The following is a 19,934-nucleotide window of genomic DNA, read 5'->3' on the forward strand; positions in this document are numbered from 1 at the left end:
ATATATTAATATAGTAATGAAATATATTAAGAAATCTTATTACAATATATTAAGAAATTTTATTTTTAGCTGCAGTATGTGAGCGACATTTTGTGCCGGCTTTCATTGCTAAGTAGACGTAACAACGTGAACTCAGATTATCCTATATGTACCTATCCCAACTATTGATGAATTAAGATTACTTGAAGAATTTGAAATCTCAATACCTAATTTAATTATTGAAAACGAAGCTTTGATTTACATAGCTGATTATGTTGCGCACAAATTTCGACATAAATACCGAGAGATTTTCCTACGAAAACTGTTTCTTTGACAGACAATTGGCTGTCTTGCATATCGAAACTGTTTATATCCCTCAAAAGATTTACAAACATCAGTCGATATTATAAACGAGGAATTTCATGGGCTTCCTTTTAATAATGAAAGTGATATATTTGATAAATTGACAAGCATTGTATGTAAAGGGTGTCCCAAAATTAACGGAAGATTTGAATTAAATAGAAAACACAGTTTTTAGTCTTTTGATTGTTATTTTTTTATTGAATCATAAAGTACATAGGATAGGGTTATTTGTGGAATAACACATCGGGCAAATGGCCTCCACGGCTTTGCATGCACATACGCACTCGTTTGTCGAAATTTTCCATGACCATTTTGCATAAATGTGGCTGAATTTCGTTGATGCAGCGTTGAATCTCCTCCTTTAATGCACGGGTGGTTGTGGGCTTGTTGACATAGACCTGTGATTTCAAATAACCCCATAAAAAGAAATCTAATGGTGTTAAATCACACGATCTAGGGGGCGATTTTGGCGATTAACAAAGCCATCAAGGTGAAAATGTGCTTCATCGCTTAGGATGATTTTGCTCGAAAAATCAGCATCCATTTGTTGATGTTCAATAATCCATTTTCACGCTCCATTTTCACTAACCCTAAACTGTCAGCTGTTAAATTGTTTTTTTTTTGGGTTGCCAACACTTTACTGCACAAATGGCGGCAAATTCAAATCTTGCGTTAATTTTGGGACACCCTTTATAAAAGTTTCTTTTCTGGCTTGCATAAGACCTACTGTTCTTTTCAGCTGAACTTTTGCCCTGATTCATCTTTCTTCCTTTTCTTTCTTCCTAGAGAGAAAAGGAAGAAAGATGAACCAGGGCAAAAGTTCAGCTAAAACGAACATGCCTATAATCGCATGCCTAGTATGCATTCGCGCGCGCGCACGCATACACATGTATACATTTTACACACACACACGCGCACGCACGCACGCGCACGCACACACATGTATACATTTTACACACACACACACGCACACACACAGGTGCCCCAAAATAATCGCCAAATATTTCGTGAGCAGAACTAAACTGAGTCGAAAAGTCTATCTTTTGCAATTTTCGCAATAATTAACAAGATATTAATTAAAAATGATTTATTTTCTTCTCATAGAGGTCTAAGAATTTTTTCAGAATTTTTCATCAACTTTTTAATACTGCATTTTCTTATTTTTACTAACATGAGGAAATACGGTATTAAAAAATTCTGAAAAAATTCTTAAAGTTTTATAAGAAGAAAATAAACAATTTTTGTCTCTTCTTCTGTAAAGTAGTTGATGGTATTTGAGTAAAAAATTATTGAAGATCAATTTTCGGCATTTTTTAATAATCAATATCTTGTTATTGAGAAAATTACAAAATAGTAGAGGACTTTTCGACTCAATTTAGTCCGCTCAATCTGTCCATGAAATATTTGGCGATTATTTTGGGACACCTGTAAATATGCCTGCGTCAAATTAATAAAAAAATAGAAAATTATACAAAAAAAGAAAAATGAAAACTCAAACGTATGTGCAATAAAGAGTCTGTATAGTTATATATTTCGCACTTATATTGTATTTATATTAAAAACGTCATTAAAACAATAGTATTATATGTATTTATATAAAAAGAACATTTTTGTACAAATTGCGTTAGACAACCTTATTTTATAATTTAAATATTTTTGAAACATTTAAACAGCACGTATTGCATAAATACTCAAGCTCTGATTGGTCAGAATTTCAACCTTTATGTACCATGATTCACTTTTCTACTTACACCAAAACCGAGAACAGACAGCAACAACTGCATTGCTGGAAAGGAAAGGATTGTCCACTTCTGACAGGCGGCAACAGACTTGTCCGTAGTACAACGGACTTGCAACACTATTATTGACTGCATTTACACGGCACTTATAATTGGATTTAATATAGTTACGAAACTGGCCAATTACAGTTATTCCATTCTTTACATAGCTATGATTCGTCAGTTTCATAACTACAGATCTTATTAAACCCGATTAAAACTGCCATGTAAACGTAATAATTGTGATTCTAATAATTATATTTTTAGCTATATTTTATATTTGTTTGTAACATATACATAAATTTGTACGTTTATAATGTATAACTCTCCTCCTATACACATGATTATATATTAAATTAACATTAATATTAATTAATATTATTCTCTATTAATTCTCTATTAATTAATACTATTCCTTATTATATTTTACATGTTACAAAGAAATATTTTTTGTTAAGGAGCGCATTTTTTTCTTTTGCCTTGGGCGCCGAAATATTTTGTCCCGGCTCTGCGTCATGATATTCTATGATATCATTATGACTTAATTATGACTTTGTATTCTATTTGGGATTCTGATTTAAAACGTGTACAGCAATTCTTGAGTCAATGTTGCATTACTGTTTTGAATTTTCTCTCTTCTTATAGTTCTTATTCCTCTGTTCTTGCTGTATCAGATTTCTTTTTGCTTTTTAAACTGAAAGGGATCCGATGTACATACATTTCGAACATTCAGAAGTATTCAGGACCATGTGACAACAAGACTTAAAGCGATATCGAGAGACGATTTTTTACAGTTTTCACTAACTGTAAGAACGTGGTCGGATGTGTATTGTCTCTTCAGGGAAGATTATTTTGAAGGATAATAAAGGTCATTTGTATACTAATTGGTGTTCATTTTCTCATAATATTCATCAAATTTTATTACTGCACCACGTATATTCAGAATATTCAATGTAACGGTCTACACGATTTTTTTGGACATCTCCAAAAGGAAAGGTTGAAAGGTGAATATTCATTTGTTTCATGCAATCTGTAACATACGATAAAAAAATTTAAAAAATTTTTTTAAATAAAAAAGTCAAGATCATCTAAAATTTTTAAATAGCAACATATAATTTTTTTCCATTAATATTGTAAGAGTCTTCAAGACAAATTTAACGCACTATCGAATATCATTTTTAGTTGCTACGCACAATAATTTATTAAAAAGAGCGGAATTTTGTGTTGCAGAAGGAAACAAGTAATTTGCTTACATAAGTTTGAAATTAATAAAATTGATTGTTACTTGATTTTAGAAATCAATAAAATTTATTCATATGAGTTATAAAGTCTCTTTTTATTATTATATATAAATAATATTTATGATGCATATTATATGTTTATGTATATAAAATCAATAAACATCAACAAAGATGATTCTCGATAGTGCGTTGAATTCGTTTTAAAGACTCCTGTAATATTATAGGAAAAACTATATATTTAAAAAATTTAAAATCTCGATTCTTTTTATTAAAAAAACTGTTTTATATATACAATTTTTTATTATATGTTGTAATCTGCATGGAACAGATGAATATTTATCTTTTAACTTTTTCTTTTAACCGTCAAAAATGTCTAAAAAATCGTGCAAACTGTTACGTTGAACACTCTATGTGTCTGTGTGCATGTGTGTGTGCACGTACGTATGCGCGCGCGCGCGTGTGTGTGTGTGAACATAAATAAATAAATAAATAAAATGTTAAATGCTATTTATTATTAATTGCTCAAATTAATACGATACACGCATCCACATTTTTGCATGTTATATCGCGGATGTCTTAAAAAAGGAATTAGTATAAATACAGTTATTATTTAGTTATAAAATTATTCTACTATTATTATCGATTATTCGAACATCAGAAATTTGCAATAAAATGAAAGGTATCAGAATATATCAAAACAGTAAAGAATATTGTGTACATCAATCTTTAACATTAAAAAATATCTTGTGCATCAATCTTTAATTATTTTTCAAAATCTTTAAAAATTATGTTTATCTTCAGTTTTTTAGTTAGAGCCTCATACAAAATCTGTATGAATAATTTTAACAAAAATTCAAAATATAAATAACAAAACTAACTCATAACGAAGATAGATGCTGTAAATCACATAAAGCATTTCACATGAATATTACATAAAAAGAGAATTCATTCCAATTTAATAACGTATAATTGCTGTCGCAACTGTATAAATTATTGACGGATCTTGTATATGGCAAATCACAGGCTAAAATAATAAAAAATAATTTGAAAATATAAATTATATAATCAGGTTTAATTATAGATTATTATAATCAGATTTAATTTAATTTAATAATTTAATAATTATAAAAATAACTTAATTTAACAATCTAAAACAACTTATAATTTATACTCAATAACTTTAATGACAATTTAATCTTGTAATCTGTATTAATAATCTGTATTCAAAATCTTCTTTCTTTTTTACATTAATCATTCATTAAATTACACTAATTATACCATTCATTAATAAGACATTATATATATTATTATATATATTATTATATATATTTCAAATGATAATTATGAATATTAATATTTCGCTTTACTTAAAAAACATTTTTCTTAGTTTTATTACACATATATCACAAAAGATTACGAACAGAGAGTAGATATGTCTATTTATATAATTTTTTTCTGCATATATCTGCGGAAGAAAATATTTTTGTTAAACTACTACTTAATATTCTTATAAACTTAATAAATCTTACAATAACAAAGATAAAAATACAAAAAATTAAAAAAAAATGATTCTTTAAACAATTTTCACTTGAAAGAAAGGATTATGTGTGTACTAAAAATAAAGGAAAATGAATTGATTTAAAAGATTTCTTCCAAGATCATGGAAAAAAAAGAGAAGATAACAGAAATTAACTCGGACAAGAATGAAGGTTAAGCAAATATGTAAAATTTTTGTAACAGTAACCTTAAGACGTGAACTTAGCCGATGAGCCAATCAGGATGCTGCTTTAGATCTACGTAATCTGACGGACATAGAAATAGCAGTAAACTTATCCGTAAGATAAATTTCAACCGAGTTAAGATTTGCTTTAAGGATAAGTTTACTGCTATTTCTATTTTCATCTAAAGTAATATTCTGATTGGCTTATCGGCTTAAGTTTACACCTTACGCATACTGTTACGGAACTTTGTCTATAATAGCCCTAATAGACTAGAATTTAAACCCGCTCTATATTGCAATCTAAAGTTTATAAAAATAGAAATAGATTTAATTCTTTATCCCCCTGTCTAAAGAATTATTATATAATAATTATTAAAAAATGATTATTAAAAAGTAATAATTATTAAAAAATGATATTTCCAAATATTCTTGAGGCTTCCACGGGTGTTTTCTATATAAAGATTATACGTTTCGCGGGTTTCCTTCATGTCCAGATCCATTCTTGGAATGTCAACATTTCATGAATCTTGCAGTCCACTTCATCAGGGCGAGGAGCAGCCTGTTCCTCCGGGCCATTCCTTTTATATTACGCTACTTGTTGGAGTGATGGAGAGAAAGAAGAGAATTATGGGGGAGGGGAGAGGTGGGGAAAATTGGTCGATCTTCAATAACCGAGAGAATAGTTTTCCATATTTTATTTATGTTGTAGCCATTATCTCTATTTAGATTGTTAGGGTGTTTTTATATCTCTACGACTTCTCTACAAAATACCTTGTTCCTGCGGGCAAGTATATATTGGAGAAACCGGAAGAATGGTCAACCTACGGATAAAAGAACATCAACATCAATAATGTCAGGCTAAAACACGTCACGCAGTCAGCATTATCAGAATACAACATCGAAACAGGACATTAAATACCGTTTGACAAAACGACCACAATAGCCAACATTACATCATAGTTTCTAAGAAAGTATAAAGAAACCATAGAGATACAAAAACACCCTAACAATCTAAATAGAGATAATGGCTACAACATAAATAAAATATGGAAAATTCTCCCGGTTATTGAAGACCAATTTCCCCCCAATTCTCTTCTTTCCCTTCATCACTCCAATAAGTAGCGTAATATAAAAGGAACGGCCCGGAGGAATAGCTCAGGTTGCTCCTCGCCCTGATGAAATGAACTGCAAGGTTCACGAAACGTTGGCATTCCAAGAATGGATCTGGACACGGAGGAAACCCGCGAAACGCATAATCTTGATATTTCCAAATATTTATAATAAAAAGTTAAATTACATTATATTTTTTATATATTCTCTTCTGTGAAGATTAAGGAAATTAAATTACTTCTTTTAATTTTTGTTTTCTTGTTATTAAATCATATATTTTTTTGAAGATGCAAAATTTTTATTATATTTTCTTATTATATATTGTCTTTTTACAATATGCAAGTTGGTTCATGATAACAAAGTTTGCACATTTTTTTATATAAACGATATTGTTGAGCAATATTAGTCGAAAATTGAATTTTCAATTTTCTCACGAGTCTTTTTCGCACGCCTTTGGTACAAGCATATAACACTTACTCAAATATTCTATCGACTTTAACAGTAAATTGTAATGAAAAAAACGCGTTAAAATATAGATCTAAAGAAAGATTTAGAAAAAGTAGTTACAAGATGATCATAGTATGGAATGTCATAAAATCTATGTAAATCTTGAATAGTAATAGTCTTATTTAGTCCCACCTCACATTTTTCAGTCTGAGTTGAGTAGCCTGCCTGCTTCTTGATCGAGCAGCCAAAAAAGAGTACCATCAACTGGTTCCACTCTGGTAGCTGGTAAATCTTCCTTATCTCTCAAGATTCTCTGTAAACAATAACATTAATAATTTAAATATAATCAAACCTTTATTTTCTTTAATTTCCTTTCACTTGTGTTCTATGCGCAGTTCTGTAATATTAATTATATGTTTTAATATATATGTTTTAATTACAGGAATAAATATAAAGTAAAGCAAAAAATGGAATATAAAAAATTTAGTTGTTGAAGAATTATCTAATAAAAAAAGTGGCACAAGTTCTTAAACGTCTTAATTATAGTTGATTTATTATTTTTCAATTTTTTTTACTGTTTATTTTTCTGAATTTAATTGAATACCTTCGAGAAATCACATTTTTTAAGTTTTAGCTATTAAAAAAGTGAAAAAAATTATTTAATTGCTCAATTAGAAATATTATAACTAATTATGTTGATATTTTATGATAAGACTAATTATGATAATATTATAACTAATTGTTTTTTCTAAATATATTTTAAATTTAAAAATTCAAATGGTTAATTTACAGGAAAATTTTGGTAATTACTTTGACGATCTCAGCCTTGCTAGCGCCAGTGACAATAAACACACACATGCGAGCGTTATTAACGACTGGCATAGTGAGGCTAATTCTACTGGGTGGTGGTTTTGGCGCGTTCAGTTCCCATGTGACCCACATATTCTCGTCATCGAGGGCTCGATGACCCGGAAAGAGTGAGCATGTATGCCCGTCCTGGCCAACACCCAACAGCAGACAATCGAATCTCGGTAATCTATCCGGCGGGAAGAAGAAGGCCATTTTTTTAATGTAATCCTTCGCCGCGTTCTCGGCTACAAATATATATAAATAAATAAATAAATAATAAACAATAAAAATAATGTTAAAATATAAAAATATATATAATATAAAATTATATAACAAGATAATGAATAATTAAAATGTAAATTACAAAATAATTATATATATATATATATATATAATATATATATGTATAAATAATAATAAATTATAATAAATAAGCTAATAGATAAATAAATAATAAATGTAATTACAGATATATGGATTATTGTATATTCTTATTAAAAGTAGAAATACGGATTAAGTACCGTTGAGTTCTGGGTCGACTTTCACGAATTGCTCTTCGGTGACGGGCACTTTTCCGATTAAACAACTTTTGTAAAGGCCAAAATTGGACTCAGAATCATCCAAAGGCACCACTCGTTCATCGCAAAAAAAGAAGCGCCATTTGCTCCAGTCGGTTGCAATGTTAGGCAGAGACTTGGCCAGCAATTGTACTACTGAACCTCCTATATACAAATCAATAACGAATTAAAAATAATTTTCTTGATTTTTTTAAAAATTATTTAATACATACGATATTTGCATACACTGGGAAAAAGATGTTAACTTGATTAAATGCGTTTAGTTCGTAGTGATTATTTAATTCAAGTGATTATTTAGACATGGTAAGTAAAAAATCTCGACGAAATATCTCGAAAACAAAGCATTTTTAGGAAAAATAATTCAGACAAAAATTGTAGGGTTTAAAAATATCTATTCATTAATTACATTTATTTGACTTCGGGTAACATCGCTAAGGTCAGGTCACATCGATTTGGGACATCCTATTATTTATTTCCAGAATCTAATAATTGACGTCAAGAACTTTTCAAAACACTACAATAAAGTTTATTTTCATTAAGTATTTTTATAGTTATGAGTTTGAGGTTTGAAAATTTACCACTGCCATTAGCATTACCCAAGACATTCGACTGATGGTAATAATCTTGAATGTTTTCAGGATCATTACCTAGATAACATTTGTCAAGATCGAGACTATTGGATATTGTTCCTTTTATTTTCATTTTTGCATTAAAAATTTATTTTTACATAAAAATGAAAATAAGTAAAGATACAAACTTAGAGTTAAGTGAATAATAAAGATAATACCACTTGGGTTTTACTTTTCAATAATTAATTTGAATTTAGATTGACGCCAGTTATTGGTATCAAATCTTTTATATATACGGTATATATATATCATTAGAGTCAAATAAATAATAAAAATAATATCACTTGGATTTTGAAATACTAAAAATAGTATCACTTGAATTTTACTTTTTATTTAGTACTAAATATGTACTATATCTAAAAACCTATAGTATAAAGAAGAGGCGTAAAATGTCATGTGATCGTAATATTTCGCTAATTGCATAAAGTCTATCATGCCTGATTTATTTCTATATAGTGCTGTATTGAATATTTATATTTATTATTATTTCATTAAATGTTAATATTTTGTACTTTGCATTAAATGTTACATATTTTGTGCAAAAAATTTACATCTAACCATACCAACTTGTTGCGCTGCATATTGCTATACTAATAACAGCAAAGGATGGTTTTCAATTTTATGTCCTTCAAAGAGCGTTTGTGCCGTAAACTGTTATCTTACCTATACCGTAATCGCTAAGTTACATACAATTATTTACATACATTTACGTATTGCCACTTGTAAAAGTTAAATTTGAATTAACTTTACGGTTGTGACATAAGTTACATACATTTGGTAAGTCATTAGGGGTGAAAATAATATTCTTGAGGCTTTCACGGGTGCTTTCTATATAAAAATTATGCGTTTCGCGGGTTTCCTCCGTGTCCAGATCCATTCTTAGAATGCCAACGTTTCGTGAACTTTGCAGTTCATTTCATCAGGGCGAGGAGCAACTGGATACTGAGCTGTTCCTCCGGGCCGTTCCTTTTATATTACGCTACTTATTGGAGTGATGAAGGGAAAGAAGAGAATTGGGGAGGGGGGAAAATTGATCGGTCTTCAATAACCGGGACAATTTTCCATATTTTATTTATGTTGTAGCCATTATCTCTATTTAGATTGTTAGGGTGTTTTTGGATCTCTATGGCTTTTTTATACTTTCTTAGAAACTATGATGTAATGTTGGCTATTGTGGTCGTTTTATCAAACAGTATTTGATGTCCTGTTTCGATGTTGTGTTCTGATAATGCTGATTACGTGATGTGTTTTAGCCTGACGTTGGTGTTCTTTTATTAAGAACATCTAGGAAGGGGTTTTCCGTTTTCCTCTATATCTATAGTGAAGTGAATATTTGGACGTTGATTGTTGAGAAAAATAAGGAATTTACAGAGCTCGGCTTCGCCATGTTTCCATATCACGAATGTATCGTTTACATAACGGAACCAAACTTCTGGTTTTTCTCAAGTCTTCTTTCTCAAAATACTTCATGAAGATGTTGGCGATTACAGGAGAAATAGGAGAGCCCATTGCCGCTCCTGAAGTTTGTTCATAAAATTGGTTGTTATAGGAGAAGTAAGTAGTTATTAAGCAGCTTGCACCGACCAATTTCTCCCACCTCCCCTCCCCTCACCCACAATTCTCTTCTTTCTCTCATCACTCTAACAAATAGCGTAATATAAAAGGAACGGCCCAAAGGAACAGCTCAATATCAGGCTGCTCCTCTCCTTGATGAAGTGGACTGCGAGATTCACGAAACGTTGGCATTCCAAGAATGGATCTAAACACCGGATCAGGAAACCCGCGAAACGCATAACTTTTATATGGGTGAAAATATTGAAATCATTGTGTTGAACTTTACTGATTACGGCATAAACCTATTTTACAATTGCGGTTGTGCTTGTAGTTGTAGTAAGAAAAATATTTTCCTCATATTCGACTGTGATTAGTCAATCCTTACAACTACAATCATTTATAACTACGCTTACGCAATTGTAGAATAAGCTTTAAGATAGTTTATGGCTTGCATATAAATGCTTCAATACACTCCTTTAAAGGGGGAAATAAAAATTAAGTTATTAAAAAAAAATATTGATAAGTATTCTTTTTATTAGTGGACACTGTCCATTAAATTTAATTGTTCTAACTTGTATAAAATTTGAAAAAAAAAAAAAAATAAAAATTTGAATACACTATGTCAAACAAAGGCTTTAAATCTAAATAAAATAATCAAGCAAAGGAGTACATAAGCCCATATTGTGCAAATAAATTCTTTATTAGTTATTAATTATTGAGTAGAAACCGGATTATCTGCCAACCGACGTATCGATTCGAATCGACCGTATCGCGTTCCTCGCGATTCACTGCCACTCGCCTGAAGACATGAGTAGAGTCCTATATAAAAGAGAAGCGACATCGAACCCTCATCCATCAGACTATGCGCGCGGATCCCCACCATTACCTTCACCATATTTAGTACTCCGTATGGACTGTAAATAATTCTGTTTAATCAGAAGACACGGTCTCGGTGCTTAAAAATGAGGAGCAGACTTTCAAAGTGCGTTTTATCTAAAATTTGTAATTTTCAGGAAACGATAAAGAAACTTCGAAAGAAGCAATCAGCTCCTAAAAATGATGGATACATCTGCGCGTTTCTGTCGCTTATTTGCAGTTGTGCAACCAAAAGAGAAAATAAATCCGGCACAGAGGTTATAAAGAGCATAAGTAAATATAGCAAAATACTATAGTATTATAACAAATACAAAATACCAAAATTGTACGGTGCAAAAAATTAATGTGTTATAAATATAGGAAGTAGAATAGTAGTATGAATATTTATGAGTATAAAAGCACTATGACAATAATTCTCTGTATTTACACAATGCCATACAGTTGCGTAATAAAATGTTCCAATTCATGGAAGACAGATAATATAATGCATTATCTTCCCAAAAATTATAAAAGACTTGTGTGGTGATTGGTTCCGCCATTTTTAGGGGGTCTGATTTCTGATCCAATAAAAAGAGATCTACGAGATCGCCGGATTCTGTATTCTAGGGGCATTATTCTAGAAGTCGAATTTTTATGCTATTTTTGCAAATTTTTAAAAATAAAATATTTAAGTTTTTTAAGACAAGATTTTTTTCTTACATATTTATACATATTTGAAGTATGTATTAGAATTTTTTTATTAAAAAAGAATTATAAATATGCGCTGTATAAAATAAAATGATTAAAAAAAAATAGGTCCATGGCTCCCATGATTCCAGCTCTTCTGCTCATCTGAAACAAAAAACCAAAAAAATTCTTAATTAGTATGAGTTTGATTATAACAGATACCAGAACGAAAAAAAATATTAAAAATTTAAAAAATAATATCATGTCAAAAACTAAATTTCAATTTTTGCCATTTTTTTCACTAAAATGGCTGTAAGAATTACAAAAAAAAATATATTTCGACTTGCTCATGGACTATAACTATATATGTGCTGAAGCTATATGCACATGCCTGATTCGATTGGTCAACTGGTTTTCGAGATATCATGGGAGCCAATTTGAAAATCGTTTCAAGAAAAATACGTTTAAAGTTTTTCGTACGGATTATATAGAGATAATTTTACTTACGATCAATAGTCCGGAATCATAGAGGAAACCTTCCTCCTGCTCATAGAAATCTTGCAGAAGTCCTCTCTCTTCCTTATGACTTGCTTTTTCCTTTTTAGCGAAGTCAGTTGAGTGCCGCTCCGAGCAAATGATACAAGCTTCGTCCCAGGAGTTTGCGTACATCTCCGCTTACTAATAGTCATTCCCATTACACTCATAACTTTTAAAATTAATATAATATATACTCGATTAAATTTCTCATCTTTTTTCTCATATTTTTTATATTTTGCGTGTAAATAAACAATTTGCGTCCGCTCGCCTCAACGTTCAAAGCCATTAAATCGAGAAAACAAATGCTTCTTCATAGGAATGTCAAACTCGATCGTTAGATAGACCCTTTAGAAAGATCGCACTCTAAATGTACACGGCCTTCTAAGAATAACAGTTTTCCAACTTTAGCCGAAATAAAAATGTCGATTAACAATGCTTTATTGTGCGCCGCGCATTGTGGCCCGTCGAAAATAAGGCAAACACTGCTCCTTATCAGGCTATAACTTTGTTAATTTTGCGAATCGAGCTAATTTCTTTTACAGACGTATTTTCTATATCAAATACTTGCAAAATGTGTAAAAAAATTTTTTTTGACCCGTCAGATTAGAATACTCCCTTAACGATGAAAAAATGCTTTCTGAACATCTCAGAGTAGCTTATAATATAAGTCATTCAATACTGAACTACGCTATCTCTAACTAAAAACAATGAAATTTTGAACAAAACGCATTTTAAAAGTCTGCTCTTCAAATATAGTCCGTTAGTGAGATTTAATATGTGAAATGGTTATACTCCATTCTTTTCTTACTTAGCTCATCACATTTAACTTTAGTATCAGCTTTTTCTTTTTCTTTTCCATTCGTTGGATGGATTTTCGATCTGTTTAAGGAGGTTTTTGTGCTATTTCCTAGTCAATAGATAGTTTATTCATAATAATACAATTGAAATAATAGAATAAAAAGATTACTCACACTATCTTATGCTATTATACATAATTATTGTTAATATTATTATATATGTTACTAAATATTTTTAAAATGACAAAATAAAGGTTGTAAGATGTTCATTTGATGTATAATATATGTATTGTCTATTTGACATATACATATATTCTAGCTTTTTTCATTGAAGTATTTAAATTTCTTGTAAATTGTACGGTCAGTTTAAATGAAATTTTATGAGAACGAACTTAAGTGTTTACATTATAATTATAACGATTTTTAAATTGCTGTCTTGTACGCAAGTATCTCAATTTAAAAGAGAATAACTACAGAGTAAGGTTATACCTCCAACTTGTAATGTAAAATTCTATAAATTTAGAATTAAATATTTTCAAAATAGTATGGTAAAAGAATGAAATTTTTTTTAGATATTATTGATATTATTAACATTTGTATTACATTATATTGTCTTATATTTCATCAAACGCGAGAACCTTCTTAAGCATAACAGTACCATATGTAAAAACGGATCGTATGACTTCCTGGGGAAGGGAAAAGCCACATGTTTATGTAATTACCAAGCTCATACTACTAGCCAAACGCAATCCTAATATTCTTGAGGAATCTTTGCATCCAGAAGAGAAAAATTCTATACGTACAGCGTACAATTCGTGATGGCTGGTGCAAGCAGCTGCGATACACAACATGACTGCTCCATTTAAGAAGAAATAGCCAATCAGAATATACATCAGCCAATTAGAAACTCGGACGTCAATGTCGCTTTTCTCTTATATAGGACTACCATAATCATAGTTATGGAATTTTTGTAAATTTTTCCCTGTCTCCACTCTTGAAATGAAACGTTGTTTCTAAGACCTTATTCTTTATATTTTATAAAATCATTATATTTCCAGTATTATATAGATTATAGGATTTCCTCAGGCACCGTTAGGCCCTGCGCACAATAGAAGGAATAAGGAATTAGGAATAAAATAAAGAATAACTTTTAACTTTTAACTTATCAGAAATCGGATCATCGGAATACACGGTTTCTGATAGGTTGAAATCGTTAGTCCTTATTCCTAATTTCTTATTCCTGCTATTATGCGCAGTCCCTTATATCTAAGGATATTGAAAGAAAAAAAACTATAAATAATTTTACATTCCAACAACATGCGCCAATGCCACAAAGCGCGTTCGGAAATTCTACTCGTCGGATAGAGTAACTTCGAATGACTAATAAGAATGAAAGATAAGGATTTGTAAATAATATATTGGTATTATAACTACATTAATGTATTCTATTTGTTATAAAATTTATAGAAATACTTGTTCTCCATACTCGTCACTATCATTACATGGAATAAAAAAAATTTTACATGTTCGGGTTGGTATGGCTGCCTTTGTAATTAAAAAGTATGGAGAATCATATTTCTCGACAATTGACATCAAAATTAAGTACATAATAGACAAAAATTTAACCTTATTTCGCTATAGATTTCTTTTATAGAAAAAATATACCATTCTGACTCAGTATGGCGACCTCTTTAGGATTGCAGAAAATAAATTTTTAAATTCCCTGACTTTTCCAGGTTTTTCAGATGAAAATGGAAAATTTTCCATGACTAATATAAAATATGTAAATTTTAACCTTTAGACTTAAGGATTGTAGGGAAGCTATAGTCTATATTATTAAAAACGCAAAAAAGCTTAGTAGCATAGTAAAATTTTGGATACAAATTCAAGCCAGCAAAAAATATATTAGTTTTGGAAAAATGAATGCACAACGAAAAAAAGGGATAAAATAAAAATACTGAATAAAATATAAATTTTAATTATTTTGTCAAAATCGTTTAAAGTGCGCAAGTTTTGAACGTATTTGACTAAAAACGTCAGATATATTTAAAAAATTACAACAATTATTATATTTGGAATAGGAATAGTTTAAGGAAATTGCGAGCAAATTTCAAAATTTCAAATTTTTTTACAATTTTCCCTGATTTTTCTTGGTTTTCCATGACCAATTTCAACTTTTCTGACTTTTCCTGGTTTTCCAGGTCTGTGACAAATCTGTCCTTGCACTTTTTTGAGGGATATAAGAGTTTCCACCCGTCTTGATATTCCTAAAATCGGTTGAGAATTCTTCGAGAGGCAACGAAAACTCTACTTTTTTCAAAATTTTGAAAATAAAGGACCAGCTTTACAAAGGTTATTAACTATACATTAAAACAATCTGCTTTCACTAAAAACGTCCAAAATTTGCAATATTTTGAAAAATCCATTTCAAGACACTGCTACTTAGCTTAAAAATATATTTTTGTTGTAAATGTTTTGCACATAAAATAAATGGTTATTTATTTTCCATACTTGTCAAAATGAGTAACAAAATCACTACAGTGGCCTCTTGGCCTATAATTCATAATTAGGCGGCATATTAACTCGATAACCGAAGATAAAAAACGCGCAGACATAAATTAATAACAGAGGCTGCGAACGATTTGGATGCTTTCAGCGCTTTTCAGTACTTCTACGAGTACATATAAAGATCAGTAAGCGCAACATCCGTTTTTGCTTTGAAATTCAGGATTCGTGTAAAATAAAGCAAAACAAACTCGTTTTTAAGTCTTTGAAGTTTAATGGCTAATTCGATTGGACGCACTAATGTGTACTGGTGCATATTAAACGTATAAAATCGTTGTATATTGATTCAATTTAAGTGTAAAAGTGAAATGCAAATTGCAAATATTTCGAATTATAAAATACATATTTTATTTCACAGCACAATAAAATGTATTGAGTATTTCATGATTTATCCCATTTTTATGTTTACTTATAAACATATCTCTATGTTAATTTGCGTACGACGGTTTTAATATGCGCATTGAACACGTCCAATCGAATTCGCTATAAGTTTATAAAAAATATACCCAAGCAAAACAACAAGTCACGATAACGTCAAAGTGACATTAAAATGAATCGGAAATGATTGAAAAATTAGTGATCATTTTGAAGTCATTTTGTCATCATTTTGATATCATAATGACTTGTTTTGCTTGGGTAGTCGCACTCGCGCCGCTTGCTTTCGAAGTCGAATGATCAATTTGTTTTTTTTGTGAAAGAATCGATCTACGAATAATCGAGACACAAAAATCGATCCAAAAAACCGAAAATTGAGATTAAAAAGATCGATTCGAATCGCCGATCTCTAATTAAAGCGCATGAGCGCCCAAATCGACTGCAGAGTCAAATGATCGAACCATACGATTATCACTTTTCTACAATTTCACTTTTCTGCACTTTTTCCGAGCTTTCCAAAATATATAAATTTGTAAGAAATAAAAGTTTCAGCAAAATACTTTTTCCAATAATGGTCACTAAGTATTTTTAAATAATTGCTCTTATAATGATTCTCTTATTTATCATATCTATAGTTTGTTGAAGCTCACTAAAGTACAATTCCCTGTATCGAAGGCAGGCGAAAATCGAAATTTTTTTTATGAAAAAAAAAGTTATTTATTAACAAATTCGTGAACATTTATGAATAAATGAGTTCAAGGCTCGTTTTCGAGCGTGACAACACGAGAATGTGACTTTAAGCGAAATCGAAAAATCAAAGTCATTCTCGCGTGATTAGTGAGGAACTTATCGAAACATATATACAGGGTGAATCAAAGTTGTAAACTAGCTTTTTACCCTATGAGAAAATAATTGACTGCACATATAATTCAATTAGATACGAAGTCGATAATTTTCTCATAGGATAAAAAGTTGGTTCAACTACTCTGATTCACCCTGTATATCTCAGGAGACACGTAATGTTTCGGTGTGTGTGTGTGTGTGTGTGTGTGTGTCGAAAGTAATATCATATAGAACGTGAAAATTATAGAAGCAATAATAAAATTCATTGTCAATAAAATACGAATAGCAGCAGCGAGTAGAGTGAGACGAAATAAAATAAGTTGTATCAAAAAATTGTGGTATCACCTGATACGCCGAAACGAAAGATCCGATCATCGCGTGAGATCGCATCGTCGGCAGCGCGGGCGATGAGGTTAGAAATCCTGGAGAGTAACTTCTCCTCGTCGGTGGCTACCACTACCCCCGTCATTGCGTGCATTTCTTCGCGTATGGCAAAATAAGAGCGAGATTATCCGTACCATGTACTTTCAAACACGACCAAACACGACGACTGATAACGACCACGATGTGACTAGATGCAACACACGACAGCCGATGTTAAATAGTCATTGAGTGCTAAAAGTTGTGATCGTCAACTCGGATTGAACAAAATTTTAATGGCTGTGTTCCAAAATTCACTGTCAGCTCTGAAAATCTACAGTTTACGCATAGAGCTTATACTATTGGAGGGAAAATATAGACGTCGACACAGTATAAGTACATACAGTATGGACACTGAACTTTTTATTTGATCTTCAATTTTTAGTGCGCATGCGTCGATTTCCAACCAGGAATACCTTCAGTAAGTTGAAATTGTAGGTTAGGTTAGGTCAGCTGAATTCTTCCTATAAAATATAATTAACTCTTTTGCCTACAAATCGTGTGAGACTCGTGGTAAGGAAATCGGACATGAGTATCACGGGTGAGAGCCGTGGTACATACGTCGTTCGTACAAAACTTAATTTTTTTTAATTTTTAAGAGGAAAATAGGACAAAGAGTTAATAAAATTAAGTTTTACCAAAAGAAAATCAAATTTTTTCGAAGATGCTATATTGTGTAGACTGTTATATTTGTATACGATAAAGTATTCTCGTAATAAAGTATGCATTTGTGTGTGTGTGTATATTATTAAATTACAACTTCACATTTAATTACAATATTCATGCAATATATTATTTTTTTTGTACGTAATTATTTAATTACAATTTTTAGATAGTATTTAATCAGTTATTATTTTTAATTTACTTATTAGGGGCTCCGCATAATAAAAGGAACAGGGAACAGAGAACAGAGAATAAGAATTTCAATCTATCAGAAACTGAAATTTTACAATATATGATTTCTGTGATAAGTTGAAATACTTATTCTCTGTTCTCTGTTCCCTGTTCCTTTTATTGTGCGAAACCCCTTACTGTTTAATATTTATTATTATTATTATTATTAATGTAAATATTATCTTTATATAATGAGTTCGTTAACATTATATTATTATATAATTCTGATTTAAAAATATACTCGCTATAAATAATTTTTATGACACGATCGAATTATGTCTTTTTTTTTTTTAAATTATTCTGTAGCTTTATAAAAATTCAAATTGATAAGCGCCTTTTCAACCCACAACATGGCGGCGATACCGATTATGACCTGGGACCCACTACATCAAAGATGCCGATGCTTAATGTCCATACTATATGTACTTATACTGTAACGTCGAGCTATGAGCAAGATGTAAAGAACAGAAATATCTTTCTATCCTCTTTTATCCTCTTTGGCACGTGCGCAGAAAGAAAAAAGTTACTGAGCAGGACAGAAATATTTTTTTATCTTCTTCTATCCTCTTTTGACACATGGGCAGAAAGAAGAAAATAGCGTTATAGAGCGAATTTGCTCCTATTTGGGTTGCATAATGTTCTGTTATTGATTGACGTTATATGTTCCACCAATAGGAGAGCATCCAACTATTCATTAGTTGGATGCCCTCCTATTCTGACATTCTTTCAATCAAAACTATGAAAAAAGATTAGTCAACCCTTATATTGTTAAAATGCTCATTTATTCTCGTATTGAGTTTTCTCTTTGTCTGCCCTACATAAGAAACATCACAATTGTTACATTGAATTTTATAAACTACATTATTATTGTCAGAGAATAATTTTTTTTATCTTTATGAGCTTTTATAAATTTATTATTATTTATTATTTATTATATTATTATTTATTAATTTTATTAAATTGTTTAATTTGTTAATATAATACATCTATAATCTATACTATACACTGATTGATAATCATGCGTGTGGTGGACTGTGTGACATTGCGGATAAATGGAAGTACATAATTCTTTTTAGAAATTACTTCGTTATTAACTGGAACGTTGTTGTCATTCTTCTTACGTGGAATCTTTGTTGGGAGCAACTTTTTTATCTTTGTATTAAACAATTTAAATATTAACTCTAACGGATATCCGATGTTTAAAAGAATTTGAATATTAGTAAATAACGATGTGACATCCAAAGAAAACAACAAATCCGAATCATTAAATTTTTACCTGACAATTGCTTATACAAATCAAAATTCGGAGCTTTTCGAGGATTGTCTGCCAGGTTATTAGCAATAATTTTGTGTAGGAATACAGATAAAGGATACAAGGCTGTATTAATGGAAAAAAACAATGATCCTCATTGATCAATTAACCTAATGGATCTTTGTAAGGCCATATGCCAATGGAAGATATGAATCGGATGATTGAAGTGCTAACTTTGTTTTATTTGAAATGAAGTCATTATCCAGTCATTTCTTTACCATTGAATTAAGATTTCTTTCAATTTTTTAAATTGGATTCTTCTTCACTATATTATAAGTATCATTGTCCCTCAATAACTCCTCCATTTTTTTAATGTACTCATCTTCATCTAACGCCACATTCCCCTTATCCGCTCGAGTGAAAATTACGTTGGGATTCTTTTGACAAAAAGATGTAGTTGT

At 30.4% G+C, this 19,934-nt stretch overlaps 2 protein-coding genes across 11 annotated transcripts in view; one reads left to right on the plus strand and one right to left on the minus strand.

Annotated features, from left to right (window-relative positions):
- LOC108756164 (calcium-binding mitochondrial carrier protein SCaMC-2-like) overlaps positions 1-6,898 on the plus strand; it is a 39,040-nt gene extending 32,142 nt beyond the window's left edge. For 6 of the 7 annotated variants that reach the window (XM_018499774.1, XM_018499822.1, XM_018499805.1 and 3 more), the window contains one exon: positions 6,845-6,898. The gene's annotated coding sequence lies outside the window, so the exon portion shown is untranslated. Of the gene's footprint in view, positions 1-2,015; positions 2,257-6,844 lie in introns of those variants that run through there. The other variant, XM_018499781.1, reaches the window with a different exon arrangement.
- On the minus strand, positions 709-17,565 carry LOC108756217 (6-phosphogluconolactonase). Of its 4 annotated transcripts, none has more exons than XM_018499853.1 (5): positions 17,253-17,565; positions 8,009-8,209; positions 7,449-7,732; positions 6,831-6,951; positions 709-740 (listed from the first exon to the last, which is right to left on the minus strand). In XM_018499853.1, the coding sequence occupies exons 1-4, from the start codon at positions 17,383-17,385 to the stop codon at positions 6,841-6,843; spliced, it is 729 nt and encodes a 242-aa protein (XP_018355355.1). In that variant the 5' UTR covers positions 17,386-17,565; the 3' UTR covers positions 709-740; positions 6,831-6,840. The 4 variants fall into 4 exon arrangements, with proteins under 4 accessions (XP_018355355.1, XP_018355371.1, XP_018355364.1 ...); XM_018499869.1 differs by having other exon boundaries at positions 713-740; positions 6,836-6,951; XM_018499862.1 differs by lacking the exon at positions 709-740 and adding an exon at positions 4,727-4,826.
- Between the last annotated feature and the right edge of the window lie 2,369 nt (positions 17,566-19,934).

The sequence above is a fragment of the Trachymyrmex septentrionalis genome, unplaced genomic scaffold (genome assembly GCF_001594115.1).
Source record: "Trachymyrmex septentrionalis isolate Tsep2-gDNA-1 unplaced genomic scaffold, Tsep1.0 scaffold126, whole genome shotgun sequence".
Lineage (NCBI taxonomy): Eukaryota > Metazoa > Arthropoda > Insecta > Hymenoptera > Formicidae > Trachymyrmex > Trachymyrmex septentrionalis.